This window comes from Gekko japonicus, unplaced genomic scaffold (assembly GCF_001447785.1).
Source record: "Gekko japonicus isolate JY-2015 unplaced genomic scaffold, Gekko_japonicus_V1.1 scaffold862, whole genome shotgun sequence".
Classification (NCBI taxonomy): Eukaryota; Metazoa; Chordata; class Lepidosauria; order Squamata; family Gekkonidae; genus Gekko; species Gekko japonicus.
In genome coordinates, this window is record NW_015173699.1 from 372,894 (window position 1) to 391,738 (window position 18,845).

General features: G+C 42.9%; 1 protein-coding gene across 1 annotated transcript in view; it reads right to left on the bottom strand.

Annotated features, from left to right (window-relative positions):
- The window catches only part of SKIV2L2 (Ski2 like RNA helicase 2), a 60,221-nt gene that overhangs the window by 6,249 nt on the left and 35,127 nt on the right, over positions 1–18,845 (bottom strand). Inside the window, exons 16-23 of the mRNA XM_015423223.1 lie at positions 18,613–18,763; positions 17,074–17,246; positions 16,380–16,448; positions 12,142–12,270; positions 5,820–5,930; positions 5,344–5,532; positions 3,546–3,709; positions 365–470 (exon numbers count right to left, since the gene is read on the bottom strand). Of these exons, the coding sequence (XP_015278709.1) occupies positions 365–470; positions 3,546–3,709; positions 5,344–5,532; positions 5,820–5,930; positions 12,142–12,270; positions 16,380–16,448; positions 17,074–17,246; positions 18,613–18,763 (1,092 nt within the window). The remainder of the gene's footprint in view (positions 1–364; positions 471–3,545; positions 3,710–5,343; positions 5,533–5,819; positions 5,931–12,141; positions 12,271–16,379; positions 16,449–17,073; positions 17,247–18,612; positions 18,764–18,845) is intronic.

An 18,845-nucleotide genomic window follows, 5' to 3' on the forward strand; every position in this document is an offset into this window, starting at 1 on the left:
AAGGGGTGAAACTGCTGCTGGCAGCTGCCCCTCTCCCTCACCTCCCTCAAGGGAGAGGGGCGGCCGCATGCCTTCTCTGAACTTTCCCTTTAAATGGTGTTTTTCAAGCAGGGGCTGCCCACGCCTGAACTTCAAGGCAGTGATCAGGGAAGGCGCCTGGCTGCCCCTCTCCCTGCTGCCCCACCAAATTTCCCCCTGCCCCACCAACCCAGAATTCCTGGCTACAGGGCTCATAAGATCTAGGACTGAATTAGTTTACAGTATTATTTTCACTAGACTGGCTCCTCTGGCTTGGAAATAAGCACAAAATAAAATTCAAATGGATCAAGTCTAGGATTCTCCGGTTGTACAGTTATTAACTCACATTTTCTTGGAATACAAAGCAGCTTAGCAAAGCAGTAGCCTGTTCAGCAGATAAGTCGTTGAAAAGCCCATTGAACATCATTTCTGTCAGTAGCAGCTCATCTGCACTGAAAGAGGAGAAAAATTAAAGAAGTGATGCTATTTATTCATTTATTATATTACATTTCTGAATCGCCCAGTCCCAGAGCTCTGGGCAATGTACAGCATAATAAAAACATTAAAACTGTAAAATAAATACAAACAGTATTGGTATTAATACATTAATTTAAAAAATCAAGTGCAAAAATTACAGTTGTCTCCCATTGCTGCCTTGTGATTGCCTCGTGGGTGTGGGTGTGTGTGTGGGGTAAACAAAACAGTCTGAGGAGAAAGGGAGGAGGGGGAGGGAACCAGCCAGCATGTAAACCGTCGCTGCCCTCAGCCAAAGGCCTGGCGGAACATCTCTGCCTTACAGGCCCCGTGGAATTGCATAAGATCCCATAGGGCCCGATGGTATTTGGCAAAGAGTTCCACCAGGTTGGGGCCAGGATCAGCTGAAGTTTCTGGGTTAGTCTCAAGGGCAGGCTAGCATAGAGCAAGTTACAGTAGTCTAGCCTAGAGGTGACTGTTGCATGGATTCCCATGGCTAGGTCGGGATGCAACAGGAAAGGGGCCAGTTGCCAAGCCTGGCACAGATGGAAAAATGCCAGCCTGGCAGTATGCGTGACCTGGGTCTCCATATTCAAGGAAGCATCCAGGGTCACACCCAAACTCCTGACAGACTGTGCTGGTATCAATGGTGCCCTGGCAAGAGCAGGAAATCTGAACCCCATCCCTGAAGCCCCCCACCCCCGGCCACAGCACCTCCCTCTCGTTGGGTTCAGTCTCAGCCTGCTTTTTTTTAACCACCCCACCATGGCCTCCAAACCCACAGCCAGATTTTGCAGGGTGGCATCTGGGTGGCTGTCCAGCAACAGATATAGCTGGGTGTCATCAGCATACTGGTGACACCCAAGCCCGAAACGCCAAGTCAGCTGGGTGAGGGGGTACATATATATATGTTAAGTAGCATTGGGGAGAGAAGTGCCCCCTGAGGGACCCCACATCTTAGGGGGTAACTGGAGGACGTGTCAGAAATCTCTGAATGATTTTCTACTTATTAGAAATCTCTGAATGATTTTCTACTTTTAAAATCAGTTTTCAAGAAATCAAAGCTAGTAGGTTTTTTGTGGAAGGAGAAGGAAGTATTATCGAAAAATACCTCATTTTACTACCTTAATCAACTAGAAATTTAGAGAGAGGAAATGTGAAAATATCCAGATGCAGTTATAACTCTCATGGATAGAAAACCAGAAGACTGCAGAGATCCTGAGAAACAAAGTCAGGAAAGCAAGGGTCAAGATGGATTAGGTTGCAATAAAGTGTTGAGAAACTGAAGGAGACAGTTTAACTAGAAGAAGAAGGAGAAGATTGGATTTATGTCCCCCCCCTTCACTACCCAAAGGAGTCTGAGTGGTTTACAATCTCCTTTCCTTTACCCTCCCCGCAACAGACACCCTGTGAGGTACGTGGTGCTGAGAGAGCTCACTCTCGAGAACTGCCCTTGAGAGAACAGCTCTGAAAGAACTCGTGACTGACCCAAGGTCACACCAGTAGCTGCATGGGGAGGAGTGGGGAATCGAACCCGGTTCTCCCAGATTAGACTCCATGCTCCTAACCACTATACCAAACTGGCTCTCCTACACGAAAAGGACAGGATCAATATATTTCAGAAGACTAAAGGCAATAAACAAGCTTAGCTGAGATCATATATTGGGAGATATATTGGGACATCCCAGTTACCATATAGACATCTCTGATGTTGTCACCATCAATGTGTTACATATATTGCTTACTTTGCAGGGCTAAACAAAGACGATGATGTGGAATGGTATAGTATAGCCCAATCTTGTCAGATCTCGGAAGCTAAGCTGGGTCAGTAATTAGGCCACCAAGGAAGATTTTGTAGAGAAAAACAATGGCAAACCACTTCTGCTTAATCACTTGCCCTGAAAACCCTGTGGGGTTGCCATAAGTCGACTGCAACTTGACGGCACTTCACACACACACACACACACACACACACAAAAGAAAATGGCACTGAACTGGATGATGGCCCAGGTTAGCCCAAGATCTCAGAACTTGACCCTAGTTAGTCCTTAGGTGGGAAACCACCATCAGGGTTGCTACGCAGAGACAAGCAAAGGCAAACCGCCTCCGTTCACCTCCTGCCTTGAAAACCCTACAGGGTCATCACAAGTCTGTTGCAACTTGACTGTACTTTCCACCGCCAAAGAAAGAGCTTTTAAGAGCTCTCAATTTTCTGATGCAGCATTATCAACTTAGTCCTATGGTTCATGTAACATAATAATAAAAAAACTGACTATATGGCACTTCCAATATATGAACACAAATTGCTTGCCTAAGACAGTTCCATAAGATACATATTAAAGGTTTTTAGCGAATTGCCAGTAATACATAAACACAATGAAGACCTCTTCTAGTTATAAAATGATTCTAAATTCCTTCTTTGCTTATGTGACTCGGGGAGTGGGGTGGTGGTGGTGGAGAGGCAAATAATAGTGCTCATGTTCTAACCATGTTGAAGATTTCACAATAAGGAGCCATCATCATGAAACTTTCTTTGGCTCACAAAAGTAGTTGTATGGATCCTGTTTGGATCCTGGACTTAATCATGAATCTGACAAAACAGGATCAGATTTAAGAAAGTGCAAAAGCATTGCCTTGTGGAAGCCTACAGCTCTTTGCTTTTTTTGCTGCAACAGATCAACACTGCTGTCCTCCTGGGATTCAGCATCCACATGTTTTCCTATAATCCAAACTGTTCTGTTTTATGCTTTCAGGCTATAAGGGATGATCCTTTCAGTCTGACATGACTGAAATTAAGCATTTCTTACGTGTCCAATAGCATGAGTCAAGGAACCGACGAAAAATGATCATGCAATGGGAAAAGAAATGTGTGTTTCACTCAAAGACCTTTGAGTGAAATACAATTACATTTCTGCTTCCACTGCACCACCATTTTTTAATCTTCTCTTCCTTGATTCTGTAGGGAGAGGGGAAATGCCTATAAGCACAGGAAACCCTGCAAAACATCTGAATGCTTATTAGTCTGTTTCTACAAGAGTCACATCATCGTTTACCTGCTGATTTCACAAGCAACTCGTCCTTTCATCTCAATGACATCTGAAGAGGTTGCAAAGCCCAACCTTCGCAGAACCCGTTTACGACACTTGAGTTCATCCATCTGTAGAACAGTCCTGGCTTTCTTCAGTTCCCGCTTTGCTGCTTTAATATCCACAGCAATCTAAAGATATAAAGATACATGAGTGCTTGTGTCTACGGTATCAGACACTGGAACGGCGGATACCCCCTTGCCGTCTGAAAAAGAAGCTGCTTTTGGAATCAAACAAACTTTCATTTCCATTGCAGTACAGTCACAGGCTACGCAACCAGGGATGCATCTGGGAAGCAAGAGGAAAAATGATTTTGCAAGTGTGAAAAAGGATTTCTCTGTAGCAAGAGTATATAGCGCTGGAATAGATTCCCCCCCCCCCAATCTTCAGTTGGGCATTCTTCATGTCAGCTCCCTAAAAATTAACTGGCATTTATCCACACTACTGTCTCTTTCAGACAGACAAGAGGCACTAGACTACGGTAGCTGAAGAAAAGTTGCTTCCTTCAAGCAAGTAAGCCAAGTTACTTGTGTAGCAAGCAGAAGGCAAAAAGTCCCACACAGAAAATCCCTAAGAACTCTAATGCCTGTTTGACCTGGAACAAAATGCCTTCTGAACTTCTCATACACTGATCATTCAGGGAAGTTTCTACACACTTTGTTGATAGTCCTCATATTAAAACACAATGCACATGTTCACTATTTCAATTATGTTCAATATAAATGTCTTTTGTTTTCAAATAACATAGATGTAGCAATCACATTGTCAGGTATTTTAAAGGGAAAGGCACAATTCACTCACACACATGACCCCAATACAATGCATTTGTATTTTGTATTCTGCTTTTACAATAAGAGTGCAACTTGTATCAGAAGAAAACACCATGAGATCTTGAACACAAAAGCAAACTTTTGTTTATTCTGGACTCTTAAGAAATGCACTGATAGAATTAGAGTGCATTTTAGTGATCACCTCATCTCCAAAGGATCTGGAACTAGCACAAATTCACCCAGATGTTGATCTGGTAGACTGTTTTGAGGATATTTTACCACAAATATATTGTAGCATGTTCATTCTGTTGTGATCTATGGGCGAGATGACAATGAAGCTGTGGGAGCAATGCAAGCTGTTCTTGTCTGGGCTGGCGTTTGGGGCACATATGTTTCTCTGCTTTTACATTCTATGGTTAGGGTCCTTTGGGACCGTGCATAACCAGCATTGTCTTTCTTTTTGCACAGCCTACCCCCAAAGCCCTTTGAACCCCTGGCAGTTTCAAAAGCACTTTCTGGTGCAGCACTGGAGATCATTGTGCAAGGAACAGAAGCCCAAGCTGGCCGTGTGAAAAGTGTGACAGTAGCTGCACAGCACTTAGGACCCTGGGGTTTTAAAAAGGGTTGGTTACCATGCATATAACAAGGCATACAATGAAGCAGATAAACAAAGTAAATTAATCAGAAACAAGCTGCATGTGATCAGCCAACCTGCCTGCCAATAATCATCTGGAGATTTTCTAACTGGCCACTATACTTGTCAAAGTGCACAGTCAAATGAATCAGAATCTGCTAAACAAATTCTAGAGAGAGAGAGGTCTGTGAGAAAGTGTCCACAGGAATGACAATCTGGGTTGGATCCTACAACTTCCTTCTGCTACGCAAAGAGCCTTGCTCTTCCGGAGGAAAGCCTCTCATTTAGGAGAAGGGCGCTGTAGGATTCAACCCACTGTCAACTACTTTTACATTAGGCACTTGAAACGGCCACTTCTTACCTGTGCTTTTCTTTCACAAAGTTTGTAGACGGTTTCCAAATTAGGATCGTTGTGAAGCGGATGAGAATACATACGATGCTCAAAGGCTTCTATCTTCTGGATTACTTTTTTCAGACCCAGATCTTTGATGCCCATGTCATCGATGGGATCCAGCGATGGAACTCCATCAGGAAAGCGTTTCTGTACTTCCTTAAAGAAAGAAAAAATTACACACTTTTTGTTTAAAGCAGCTTGCCTGTCACAATGACAGAGTTGGAAAGTGAAAACTTCTGTATGCAGCTCTTGTAAACAGAAATGTAGGATATAATGCCTCACTTATTTCTGGAGTGACCAGATAACACCCCTCCACTGCTATTATTTCAGAGAAAGACTATCTTAAAGTGTGCACAAAGTGAAAAATACTGGATATTACTTGGCTAAGGAAGAAGGTCTGTGCTACTTGCCTCTTAAGAACAGTCTAAACAGGAATAGTTTACCTGAATTGACTTCAATACGCTCTGCCTGTTGTCAAGAGGCCTCAGGTCTTTGGGGATATAAAGTCGAACGCTGCTGATTGCAGACAGAAGATGCACCAGAACAGGAACAACCTATCAAAACAGACACCAATGAGCATGGTAAAAACACCCTCGTAAATCTTGGGACTGCAGTGCAGTTATTATTATTTCCTGTAAGAATGGCCTTAAAAGTACACTGTTCTGTTATACGTTTTCTAAGAGGCAGCAAAGTTTTTTTTACATTCTTGACAAAGGACAACAAAACTTCCAGCCTTTCACTGAAAACTAAGCATGTATAAGGCTATTAGGTTATGCATAGGCTCCATCTAGTGACTGTTTTATGGTCACAAAAGCAAGGCCACTTAGAATCATAGAGTTGGAAGGGACCTCCAGGGTCATCTAGTCCAACCCCCTGCACAATGCAGGACATTCACAAATACTTCCCCCTCCACACCCACAGTGAGCGCTGTTCCACACCAAGAAGATGACAAAAACCCTCCAGGATCCCCAGCCAAACTGGCCTGGAGAAAAATTGCTTCCTGACCCCAGCATTCCCCTGGGCCTGTAAGAAGGGGCCACAAGAACTAGGTACTGATACAACCCTTCTGCCCTCCCTCTCATGATATACCTAAGTTCACACAATCAGCATTGCTGTCAGATGGCCTCTGTTTGAAAACCTCCAAAGAAGGAGAGCCCACCACCTCCCAAGGAAGCCTGTTCCACTGAGGAACTATTCTGTCAGGAAGTTCTTCCTAATGTTTAGCCGAAAACTCTTCTGAGTTAATTTCAATTTAATTTTAATTGGTTCTGGCCCGACCTTCTGGGACAGCAGAAAACAACTTCACACCATCCTTTATATGACAGCCCTTCAAGTACTTGAAGATGGTGATCATATCACCTCTCAGTCGTCTCCTCGCCAGACTAAACATACCCAGCTCCTTCAACCTTTCCTCATAGGACTTGATCTCCAGGCCCCCCACCATCTTCGTTGCCCTCCTCTGGACCCAGTGCAGCTTGTCTATATATTTCTTAAGTTGTGGTGCCCCAAAATGAACAGAGGACTCAAGGTGAGGTCTAACCAGAGCAGAGTAAAGCAATAACATCACTTCGCATGATCTGGACACTATACTTCTGTTGATACAGTCTAAAACCGCAGTTGCCTTTTTAGCTATCGCATCACGCTGCTGACTCATGTTCAGTGTATGGTCTACTAAGACCCCTAGATCGTTTTTGCACATACTACTGCCAAAATGTGTCTCCCCCATCCTATAATTATGTGTTTGATTTTTCCTATCTAAATGCAGAACTTTACATTTATCCCCACTGAAATCCATTTTATTTGTTTTAGTCCAGTTTTCCAGCCTGTCAAGATCATTGTGTATCCTGACTCTGTCTTCTACCATATTTGCTCCCCCTCCCAATTTAGTATCATCTGCAAATTTAATAAGCATTCCCTCTATTCCTTCATCCAAGTAATTTATAAAGATGTTGAACAAAACAGGTCCCAGGACAGATCCCTGAGGCACTCCACTTGTTACTCCTCTCCAAGAGGATGAGGAACCATTCAGAAGCACTCTTTGGGTGCGATCTGCCAAGCAGTTACAGATCCACCTAACATTCATAGGGTCCAAACCACATTTTACCAATTTGTCAACAAGAATATTATGTGGAACCTTATCAAAAGCCTTAATGAAATCAAGATAAACTATGTCTACAGCATTCCCCTGAACCCATTTCATCATAACTGACTGGCTTTGCAAAGAGCTTTTTCACAAAGCTAATCTTCAGTGTAGAAAGTTTTCAGCGATCAGCTTTAACTTCAGCTGGTTGGCACACTATTTTCTTACTGGAAAAAAGTACTGTGGAACACCTGGAAGATATGCAATATGGGAGACTGAGGTTCAAACCCCCACGCTGCCCTGCAAGCGCTCTGGATGGCCTTGGACCAGCCATGCCCTCTCAGCCAAGCCTACGTCGCAGGATTACGTGAGAATAAAATGGGAGGAGGGAAGAATGGCACTGTAAGCCTCTTTGTGTCCCCCATGGGGGAGAAAAGTTGAACACAAGTATCTAAACCAACCACTAAGTTCAATTTCATTTGGTTTGCATCTCACCAAGGAACAACTCCCATTACTCTCTTTGTGCACAGGCCACCAACCGCCTGCGCTATGTCTGTTCAAGTGTATTCTTTGGAACCTCCCACCTACACTCCTAAACTTCTACCCTGGAGCCTGTCATAATTCATTATTATAAGCCAAATGGGCGTCTCAGCAGCAGGCTCTCAAGAGCCCCCTTTACCCACCCACACTCTACAGCTGATAGGAATCTGCAACACAACAGTAGTGGTATTAAATGGCATTGCACAGAAGAATTCGAATGAGTTTACCAAAGCCGCCTGCCCATCAGGAATTAAAATTATTTAAGTGGGAAGGCTGCCTTTCTCCTGTGCGAGAGAAATGTCTGCTGCTGGATCGCTAAATCCAAATTCCTGCTAAACTCATTTCCTACTGATTTACTAAATATGTTCTAAGACAATGAAGACCTTTCAAGTGTACAAGATGTTACACAGCTCCCCCCAGCCCGAAACAAAAATACTCATCATTCTTTAGTTACCCTAACATACAAAGTAGGTTTAATGCCCGTTATGCATTTGCACAACTGAACAAAAAAGAGTGTTTAATTTAGCATAAACTCGAATCATTGCCATGAAGAGAGCTTCAGAGGGTGCTTGTGCTGGTCTGCAGCGGAAGGAAGCTTTGACTCTCAAAAGCTTATACCCCAGAAATCTTGTTGGTCTCTAAGGGGCTACTGGTTTTGCATCTAAAATCACTGCGTAGCTTTCAGGAAGTCACACGCTTTCTCAGATTAACCTACCTCAAAGGAGTGTTGTGAAAGTAACTGCAATAACCTCATCATGAGCGCTACACCTGGCTCTTCCTGGGGAAAAAGTGGCAGGGTACAAATACAACAGGCAAGTCCGTTCAGTTGGAGATATTTTAGACAAATGATGGACTCTAGAGAATCACTTCATATTTAGAACTTCGCCTGACAGAGTAAAGTCTCCAGTGGGCTCAAACTCAGCTACTGCCCCAATCCTGTCTTCCAGTAAGGCTCAATGACAGAATGTGCCTCACATACAGCCAACTGGAATAGTTTAGTTATGGCAAAAAAACACTTGGAAAAAAAAAGCCCTCAGAAGAAGCTGTCAGCTCTCTACTGGAACGAAGAGAAGGGAATAACATTTAATGGTTGAATGGGACAAAAAATGTGAACTTTCTCTGGTTAAGCCAAGAAATAGTTTAATAGACTCCCAGAGACTGCCTGAAAATGGGGTAAACAGAATGGTGAAAGGCCGATCGGGGATTTAACGATGAACGCTACTCTAAGCTTGAATAATCTCGGGGAAAATTTCTAGCAAGAAGGCTACAGCTGAAGAGTCCTAAATCACTTTGTTTATACATTCTCTTTATGTGTTTTCTGCAAGGGCAAACCCCGCCCAGTAATGCCTAAAGCAAAGAAAAGGCAAATGGGACAGACCTACTTGTGGATGCAGAAGAATCCATCTAGTTGCTTATAAATCTTAAACTTATAAGCTTATAAATCTGAATGTTTATAAATCTTAAGTCAAAGTCGGTATTCAGTTGAATTAAAAAAAACAGGATAAGAATTTGAGCGAAGTTAGTCACTAATATTTCTATGTTCACCTGAAATGTAACCAAACTTGTTCTATATTATACGAAACAGCAAGTGGAACCAGCACTTCTGTGTTTTATTCTGTTTGCATTTCATTGAATACTGCTTTGCAGCTCTTTAAAGAAGGCTCTCGAAGGGCAGTCTAGCCATTTTTAGAACTCATATGCACAGGAGGGTTTATACTAATGTCCCCCTATTTGGTTGTGCATGAAAATGAGGTATAAGCCTCATTCATGTCTGGACCATTCTTAAATTAGGGACAGATGCACGCATCTCCATCACTGAAGCTCTCATTATCTAACGACACAATGATTTGCAGCCAAATGCCTCCACTGAAAAGCATTTGGTGGAGGAGGTAGGAAGGCTCAGTGGTTTTCACTCTGTAATAGCTCTTTCACAAAACGCGCATAATTTGATATTAATCCAAGGGATTAATATGCAGGTGCAAATAGAGTCGAGAAAGCTACGAGGTAGAGCCAATGCAAAGTGAGTGGGTCGTATTTTCCTAACTCAGACATAATTTATTGAAAATTGTTATATGCCCAACTTTCTCCTAACCAAGTTAGGATTCAAGATTACTGCACCATTTTCTATGCAAAGCCACTCTGTGATTTCTACCAAGAAGGACTTCTCCTAGAAGCCTTTCACTTTTTCAGATCCATGATCCAACCTACAACATTGGACACGTTCTCAGATTCTTATCACAGAAGTCAATCTTCCTCCCTCACTCTTAATAATTCTCTCTCTAGGCCATGAATTCTTTTGCTGTGGCCTAGTCCTTGAGCTCGTGAAGCCCCATGGCCTTGACTGCTGCTCTCCTTTGGGTCCAGTTGCCAGCAAGTTGGCCCTTTCCTGCTCTTCTTCCTCCTCTACTGCGTGCAGCCGTGCCTGCTTCCTGCCTCCTTGTCTCACTCATAAGCAGGCCCTTACTCCCTCACGAGTTAGCAATCCTGAGGTGGTCTCTTTCCTGCTCCTGCTGCAGATATGATCCGGCCACTTGCCAACTCGGCCGGTGGGCTGCCAATGCTTTTTTGACTCCCTAATTCAACCTCTTTCTTCCCCTGCCTGAGCAACACTCACTGCCTTCCCTGCCACCTCTTAACATGAAACTGAAGGAGGTGCAGACTGCAGATACAACTCAATTTCAAGCCAGCAGATGAGGGCCAATACTCAAGACACTGGGAGCTCCCAGGAACAGCCTTGCACTGGCACAGAATGAGCAGGGGAAGATGAGAAGGTAACTGTGGCAGGCCATTTCTATCAACTGAGGGGACCCACGTAGCCTCCTATGATTTTAGGGGAACCAGGTTTATTTTAAACTATAAACCTTCCCCTCAGATACCAGGTGTTCTAAAGGTAACGAATGTCTAGGCTTTGGGTTCACTGTTGTGAGGTAAGTTTTGTGGCACACAACTAGAATATGGAGGTCACTGAGGCAGGAATTCTATATTAACAACAAAGAAGATTTATTTATTCACAAGTAGGTTTCAAGGAACAGATCAGCAGCACAGGACTCCAGATAGACAAAAGAGAAACCTGGCTGACGCACATCAATTTAGATAGTAGTTTCAATTTTCTTTACTTTCAAGCATAAACAGGCTTTTACTGATTAGCACTAGGTTGGATCCTAACATAGACACAGGATTCCACCCACACCAGCCTGCCCTTTCCCCAAAAGTCAGACTAAATGGCACAAGGTCTGCTCATTGCCAGAGACAGGCCTCCTATTCTCTGTCAGACGTAGAGCCAAACCACTCTGCCATGCTACCAAGCTGAGCTATCTGCTCTTTTCCTGAGCCAGACCTGAGCTCTCACTGCTCTCTCCCTGAGGCAGACCTGAACTAAACTTCTGTTGGCCCTTCCCTCCAACATTCCATCCCTCTTCTGAAAGGTGATTGGATGCTGGAGCAGCACTCCCATAGGCTCAAGTGAGTGGCTGCTTTCCCCTTCAGGGGCGGGACAGCCTTCTGTCCGTCACAGTGACCCCAGTACTCTTCTGCCCACCCAACTGCTTCTCCGTTCCTACTGCAAGATCGGTTTGATTCTCCCAATCCTCAGGTCCAAATTCAAATCTCTATGTCTACATAAGATCTCCTTAATTCCCAAAGTGTTGCAAAGCACAGCACAGAGCATGTGTGTAAACGCACGACTGTGCTGCTCCCAATGTTCCTCATGACTTTTACTACTGAAACCAGACAAGCAAAAGATCTCAAAGCACACATTCTCCCATCATCAGCTGAAACTGATCCTGCTGTATGCCCCTCATTACAGGAGCTGAAGGGCCAGCCCTGAAAAGAGGGAGAAATTTATTCAGTGGACATACAGAATGCGCTTTTCAACCACAAGACTTCTAAACACTTTCCAGACCACTTAACTCTGCCATGAATTAGCTTTACAAATCATTTATCAATGGAAAGAACATGCACACCGTTGAGATGAAAAGTGCCAGCTGCACAAGAATATGTTAACTGTACTTATCCACTTATCTGCCTCCACATCCTTAAGAAAACTAGAAAGCCACACCTTTGCCAATACATTAAAAATATGTTTATACTGCTATATGATCTCAGCTCTTAAAACAACAACAATTAATTGGAAAAAAGATATTTACCTGCATCTCCCCTTTCTCATTGGGCTTCGCTGGCTTGGCAGCCTCAGTAGCAGAATTTTTCAAGCTTTCTTTGCTACAGTGTAGGAGGACTTCTACAACGTAAAGTGGGTCCAGCTCACCAGAATTAGGCTGCAGTGGTAGCAAAAAACAAAACAAAAACACAATCCCCAAACAGGTCAGTAAGAACCATTCTTCAAATAAGTGAGAAGTATGAAACTTGTACCCTTGTATTCATTTCTTTCTTTCCTATGAACAACTGAAAACATTTAACATAAATCCCAATTAGTTCTTCAGACAGGTGACAGGTATCTAAGTCTACAGTATCATTCAGACAAACAGGCAAACCTTGTTTGTGACAAGAACAAGTCAGGAAGTCTTTGGGTTTGTGTGCTTGTTCCCCTTCTGCCAAGCAGAGCTTGTTATGACACCCAAACCGGGTGAAAATAAGAACTGAGATTTGTTCTCTGGTCGACAAACCGGGATTCTAAACTTCAGTTTAATCCTGGTTTATAATTCACCTGATGAGGGCATAACAAATGCATCATTCCAAACCAGGAAGTGTTCAATCTTTGCACTACATATAGAGGACGAGAGAATGAGGAGTGTACGAGTCCAAGGACAATTTTGGCTCATTCTTCTCATGAATGGACACAAGTCTTATGCGACATCTGAATATTGCCTCCATGTGGCTTTTACCGTCTGGGATTGGTAAAAATATATATATTGACTTGGGATTCTCACAGTACAATCCTAGATGTGCTTCCTCAGAAGTAAGTCCCGCTTTCTTCAGTGGGGCTTACTCTCAAGCTCGGTGTGCATTCAGCTGGAGCCTTCGGGTACTATTATGTAGACTGCACGGCCTGTGCTTCTCCCTCCCCCTCCCCCACTGCCAGAGGGTGAGGTCTCATTCCAAGCCAGCCTGGAAGACTCCTTCGCAGACCAACACATCTCTGTGGCACCACATTCTCTTTTAATCCTCTCGCTTCTAGCCACTATCCCATAAACATGCAGCTCTTACCAGCCTTGGAGAGGAAGGACCAAAGCCGGTGAAGCAGGCTGCTGGCAGCCTCCATCTTCTGATGTAACGTAGTAAAAAACAAACTAGAAGGGGGGGGGGGCACACCACTGAAAACTTGGATGTTTGCTTTGTTTTTGGCAAGATTTCCCTTGATATAATAGGTTGTTGGGTTTTTTTGATGGAAGAAAGGCAGAGAAGGAACTGGAAAAAGAAAACAGGCAGGCCAGAGCTTGGCTGCTTCTCCTAAAATGATCCAACAGCTATCCACGTAGTTTGGCTGGCCTCGGTAGCCAGCGATTATTTATGGTTCTCCCTCCCTCCCGAATCCACTGACACGAGCAGGAATCTCAGCAGATTAGTCATACTCTCACTTCACGCCAAGCTTCGGAGGCACTCAAACAATGAGACCCTCCTTCCTGATTCTGAGAGTCAAAGAAACTGCTGTGTGTCTGTCCACGTGTCTTTATTACATGCGTGCCCTACCCATTCCCATCTCAATGGGAGGAGGACAGGGGGTTCCATTGGTTTTTAACACAAGAACAGGCATGCCACAGAGGAGAACTAAACCCTGAGCTCTCCCCCACCCCACCCCACCCCTTTATTTTGCTGCGTTCCCCCTACTCTTCTTCCCCTACTTTTCTTACAAGTTCTTCCAGAACCTAAGGAGAAAAACTGAATCTGGCACCACCACCCAGCAAAGTGAAAGAAACATTCAGGAGAAGGATCTCACATTTTGTGCTGGATAATGTGGTGGGTGGCGGGCACCAGAGAGATCTGTAGTCACCACTAGCAACCTAGAGGTCGTATCTGCTGATCCCTGTGATCCACTTGTGACAGTTTTGTGTAGGGGACAGAGTAAGAGCTCTGTGGTGGGTCCAAATTAAAAAAGCCAGCATCAGAACCACATCATAAAATAGCATCATTTTAGGCAGTTTGTGGTATACTTTGTTTCGATACAGGAGAAGACAAAGACGCCCCTAAAAAAAGCAGCGTTATAGTAAACAAACAATTATTTTATTTGGTTAAATTTCCCCTATGCAACCTGCATATGTGTCCTTAGGTGGAATCTATAAAACCGTATATATCTGAAGCCGTTCCAACAGAAGCAGAGCTGCAGAGAGATTGTGGGAACGGCTTTGGTTATACAGCTTTGCAAATCCCTCTGAAGAAGCATATGCAGGATGCGTAGGGGCAATATAACTGAGCAATTTTTTTTCTTACTACACCACTGCTTTTTTGGGGGGGGGGCTTGCCCTTATATTTTGCTTTGAAACAAAAATGGATACTGCTTAACCGAGCACAGGGCCTGACACAGAATACTGAAGACATTGCAAAAAGTTGACACCGTATCAGATATTTTTAAAGATGCCTAGCTGTAAACAGAAACACATGGCTTGGTCATTGTTAGATTACCCAATAATCAAAGTATTTATTCATGAAACACAGTTGCAAGTAATAGCGTCCTATACTGTACAAAAAATATTTACAGCAGCTGTTTTAATTTAGGTTTAAAGATTTCTGTTTACTTGTATCATATGAACTGCATTTGAAAATGTAATCCATATGCGGAAAAGCAGCTTTAAGCCAACATTTAAAAACATGTGCTGTTTACTCAAACTTGGAACGGGCTGACATATGCATAAAATACTCTCAGGGCACACAAAACAAGCTGGGCTGGATTACATCATCTACACCAGTTACACGCTATGACAGGTAGTCGTGCAGTGTTGGTCCGAAAATTTCTCTGAACCCATGCTCCACTGACAACAACGAAACAGCCTATAGGGTTAAAATTCAAAGTGTGTACTTTTATGTCACTGCTGTGGAGACAAGGGCCTGCAGGGTATTTTCACCTTGACCTGGCAGCCCAGCTAGTTTCTCCAAAGCTAGGTCCGAGATTCACAAAAAATGATGGTCTGCCATGGCTCTCCTATTCACCAACACATCAAAGCACAGGAATCTTAATTTCCTTATAAAGATGAAAAAACCTGGACATTAATGTTAGTGTAAGAGGGCAGAATGGAAGATCAAGCCACACTGCAGAAAGAAAAATGCAAACCTTGATTTTTAAACCAAATAATTACTCATATTAGACATTATTAACAGAAGTTCTAAAACTGGCCAAAAAAAACCCCTTCAATCTCCCTGACAACTCTGGGATGGAAGAATGGATGCTCCAAACTTCTGTGGTTTCAAAGGTTCTTTTGGCAAAGCTCCAGCCAACTCAAAGAGGTTCAAAGCCAAAAACTACCTGAGCTTTTGCAGCTCTATGAGCTGTGCACTCTGGGCATCAAGAAGATAATTTTTTATACGAAGAGAGAACTGAACTTGCCCAGGAGACTGGGGTCCTGTCTTTTCACAGAGAAAGCTCCCCTCAGGCTTCCCTAGCTCCAGAGCCAACAAATAGTTGACAAAGTCCTCAAAGGGGCTGTAAAAGGAAGGACTTAAAAAAAAAAAGTCAGCAAAAGGTAAAAGCATGAATGAGGTCATGTCTACCCTATGGAAAGGAACTAGTGCTCAGTAACAGGATTTATATTAAAATGTAGCTGGAGCAGGACTCAGAGACAGACAGAATTCACTACATTTGACAACATGCAACAGATCGTCTTGCTGGCTAGGGCAGACAGCACACAAAAGACGTTAAGGTGCACCTGCATGCTTGTGAAGGAGTTTTTCGGGGGGAGGGGGGGAGAGATAAAGAGACAGAGGTGGTCAGGGTTAAGTTGTCTGAATAAGATCTAAAACAGTGCATACTATGAACAAAACCACAATCTGGACACCAAGATCTCTCAGTCATCCTTGGACCACTTAGTTAGAAGTAACCCCACTATACTTGGTGGGACTTAACTTTCTAGATCAGGCTGTATTCCTTGGATTATATATGACATATCTCATTAAGACCACTTAGTTAGAGGTAACCCCACTATACTTGGTGGGACTTAACTTTCTAGATCAGGTTGTATTCCTTGGATTATATATGACATATCTCATTAAGACCACTTAGTTAGAAGTAACCCCACTATACTTGGTGGGACTTAACTTTCTAGATCAGGCTGTATTCCTTGGATTATGTATGACACATCTCATTAAGAAGCAAGGGCTTCAGTATACAAGTGTGAGTGACCATTTTGGATAGAACAAGAATATGATTGTAAATTATCACTTTGGAAAAAAGTTCACGTTTACATCCCAGTGGAGAGGCCACTGGATATTGATTTACCTTCACGTTGGATTTCTTGGAGAAGTTGACCACCACGCCCCAGCCAAAATAATCATCTTCATTTTTCACCTTAAAAAAACAAAACAGAACATGACACTGAAATATAAAAGTATAAAGCTGTGCCTGAAGTAAAGTCTGACCTAAAGGATTTTAAAGATCAGAAAGTTGCATAAAAGAAAGCAGCAAATATTGTGAAATCTTAAATGTGGCATGAGAACAAACTCAGTACTTATAGTTCAAGGAAAGTTGAAGTTCTTTCTTGTGTATAAACTTTATAGAACGAGTCCCTCAATTAAGAGGAAATCCTGACTGACCACTTTAGTTATGTTTATATTATATAAGAAGTAAATAAGCTACGTGCAAAAGTGGTTGTCAAATAGTGATATAATGGACATTTATTTAGAGACAAATCAGCACTAATTTACTAAGAACAAACACAGATGGCCCACAAAGGCACATACTCTTAAACTGGACATGTACAGCAGCAGAGAATTTTTTAAAGGATAGTGTTTCAACTTTTAAAATAAAACAGCTAAGTAATCTTGGTAATTATTTTTAATTTTATTCATTTTTAAACTAATTTTAATATCTATATATTAAAATCACAGGCTCCAAAACCAAATAAAAAGCTTCTATTCTACATTATCTAAATATAAATTTTGAACACAAAGCTGATAAAAAGAAAGTTACTTACTTTTACCAGCCTGCCTGGCTGTAAAAACGGCAAGCAGTACTTTGGCTTGTGAATGTACTCTTCAATTTCCTTCCCCAGCTTAGCAAGTTGCTGTCTGATTTTATAGTAGATGACCACACTTTCCTCGTTTGGAATTTCAATCTCATTGTACTGCTGCTCTAACTTATTTACCTCTGCAAACAAATATTTCAAGATAAAACTGATTATATCCGAGTCTGTGATATACAGTAAGCTATGGGTACTCCCCTTCTCTCAAGAACTGCAAGCAGAGGGTCTGCCCTGGGCACAACAAAACCTTGGTTCCACATACTCCCCCATGGCATGGGTATTCAGCAAAGGGTAGAGGAAGAAAAAGGCTCTTTTGTGCCCTATTGTGATTCTTCTGCGTACTATACCCATATGTGGAAGGCTCATGTCCTAAAGTTTTAAGAGTAATTCAGTTGATGAATATGACCAGTTCTAACAACGTAAGAACATAAGAAGAGCCCTGCTGGATCAGTCCAGTGGTCCATCTAGTCCAGCATCCTTTCTCACACAGTGGCCAACCAGTTCCTCTGGAGGGCCAACAACAGGGCATAGAGGCCGAGACCTTCCCCAACGTTGCCTCCTGGCTCTGGGATTCAGAGGATTAGTACCTCTGAATGTGGAGGCTCCCCTCAGTCACCATGGCTAGTAGCCACTGACAGACCTATCCTCCATGAAATTCTCTCTCCATTTCCTTCAAACTAAAATAAATAAACAAATCTGCAATTCTGTGCAAAGCCTGGGATTTGAAAGTTTTTCTTTAAGGGTCAGGTCCCATGAGCTTCTGCAGTACTCTGCTGCTCATGGGATCCAGTACAAAGGACATAACAAGAACATTTCTTATTCCTTACTGGAAGAAGGATCCACCCCCACTCCCAGCAAAGGTGGCACAGCCATAATTTTGGCTGCACTTGCGCTCCCTTCCAGGACTTGCCTGCTCATATGAAAGGGGGCAAAGTTCCATGCCAAGTCCTGCAAAAGATCCATCTCAAGAACCCCAATTTGCATTGCACTTAGATGAAACTGTGAGGAGGACCAAGCTGGATGGTTTTGATCCACTTGCCACTGCTCTGAGTGCCAGTTCAATTACTGCAGTGTAGGTTGGAAGTTGGCAGCAGAAGAGATGAAGAACCACTTTTGAAAATGTACTGTGGCTGGGATCCCAAGAGCTGTGCGGCTACCTCTGCCTGCCCAAGGCGGGGTTTTTGGCTTGTGTTCTTGCAAGAGAAGCTCACCTCTGTACCATAGAGCAAACCATTTTTAAAAGTCCCCTCACTTTCAAGTGCGATTTGTGGCTTGGCAGAAAGGTCTGCTGATCAAAGTAAAAAAATAAAATAAAATTTGACCTGCTGCACCCAACCTCTTTGGGTCCCAGCTCCTGCAGTTGATAACGGTTCTTACCAACTAAATGGTCATTAGCTAGTAAAAGGTTAACCAGCTCCATGGAGAATACTATGCTCTTGGGAAAAGCACGGGCATGCTGCCAAATGGTTATGCATTTCACATAATACTTACTTTCAACCACTCCTGGAATAGCTCTGTAATGCTGGAACTGATAAAATGATTTCTCTAACATATATTCAGGGTTAATTTCTTCAACACGCAGCAAATTCAGTACCATGTTGTATGTCAAATGGAATGCACTATTTAGAGGGTCAGCAGATCCCTAAAACAAGACAAACAAAATCTGCAAGATCAGGAAACGGAGCATCATGTTCTAAAAATAATTAAACTTTGGTGCTCAAATG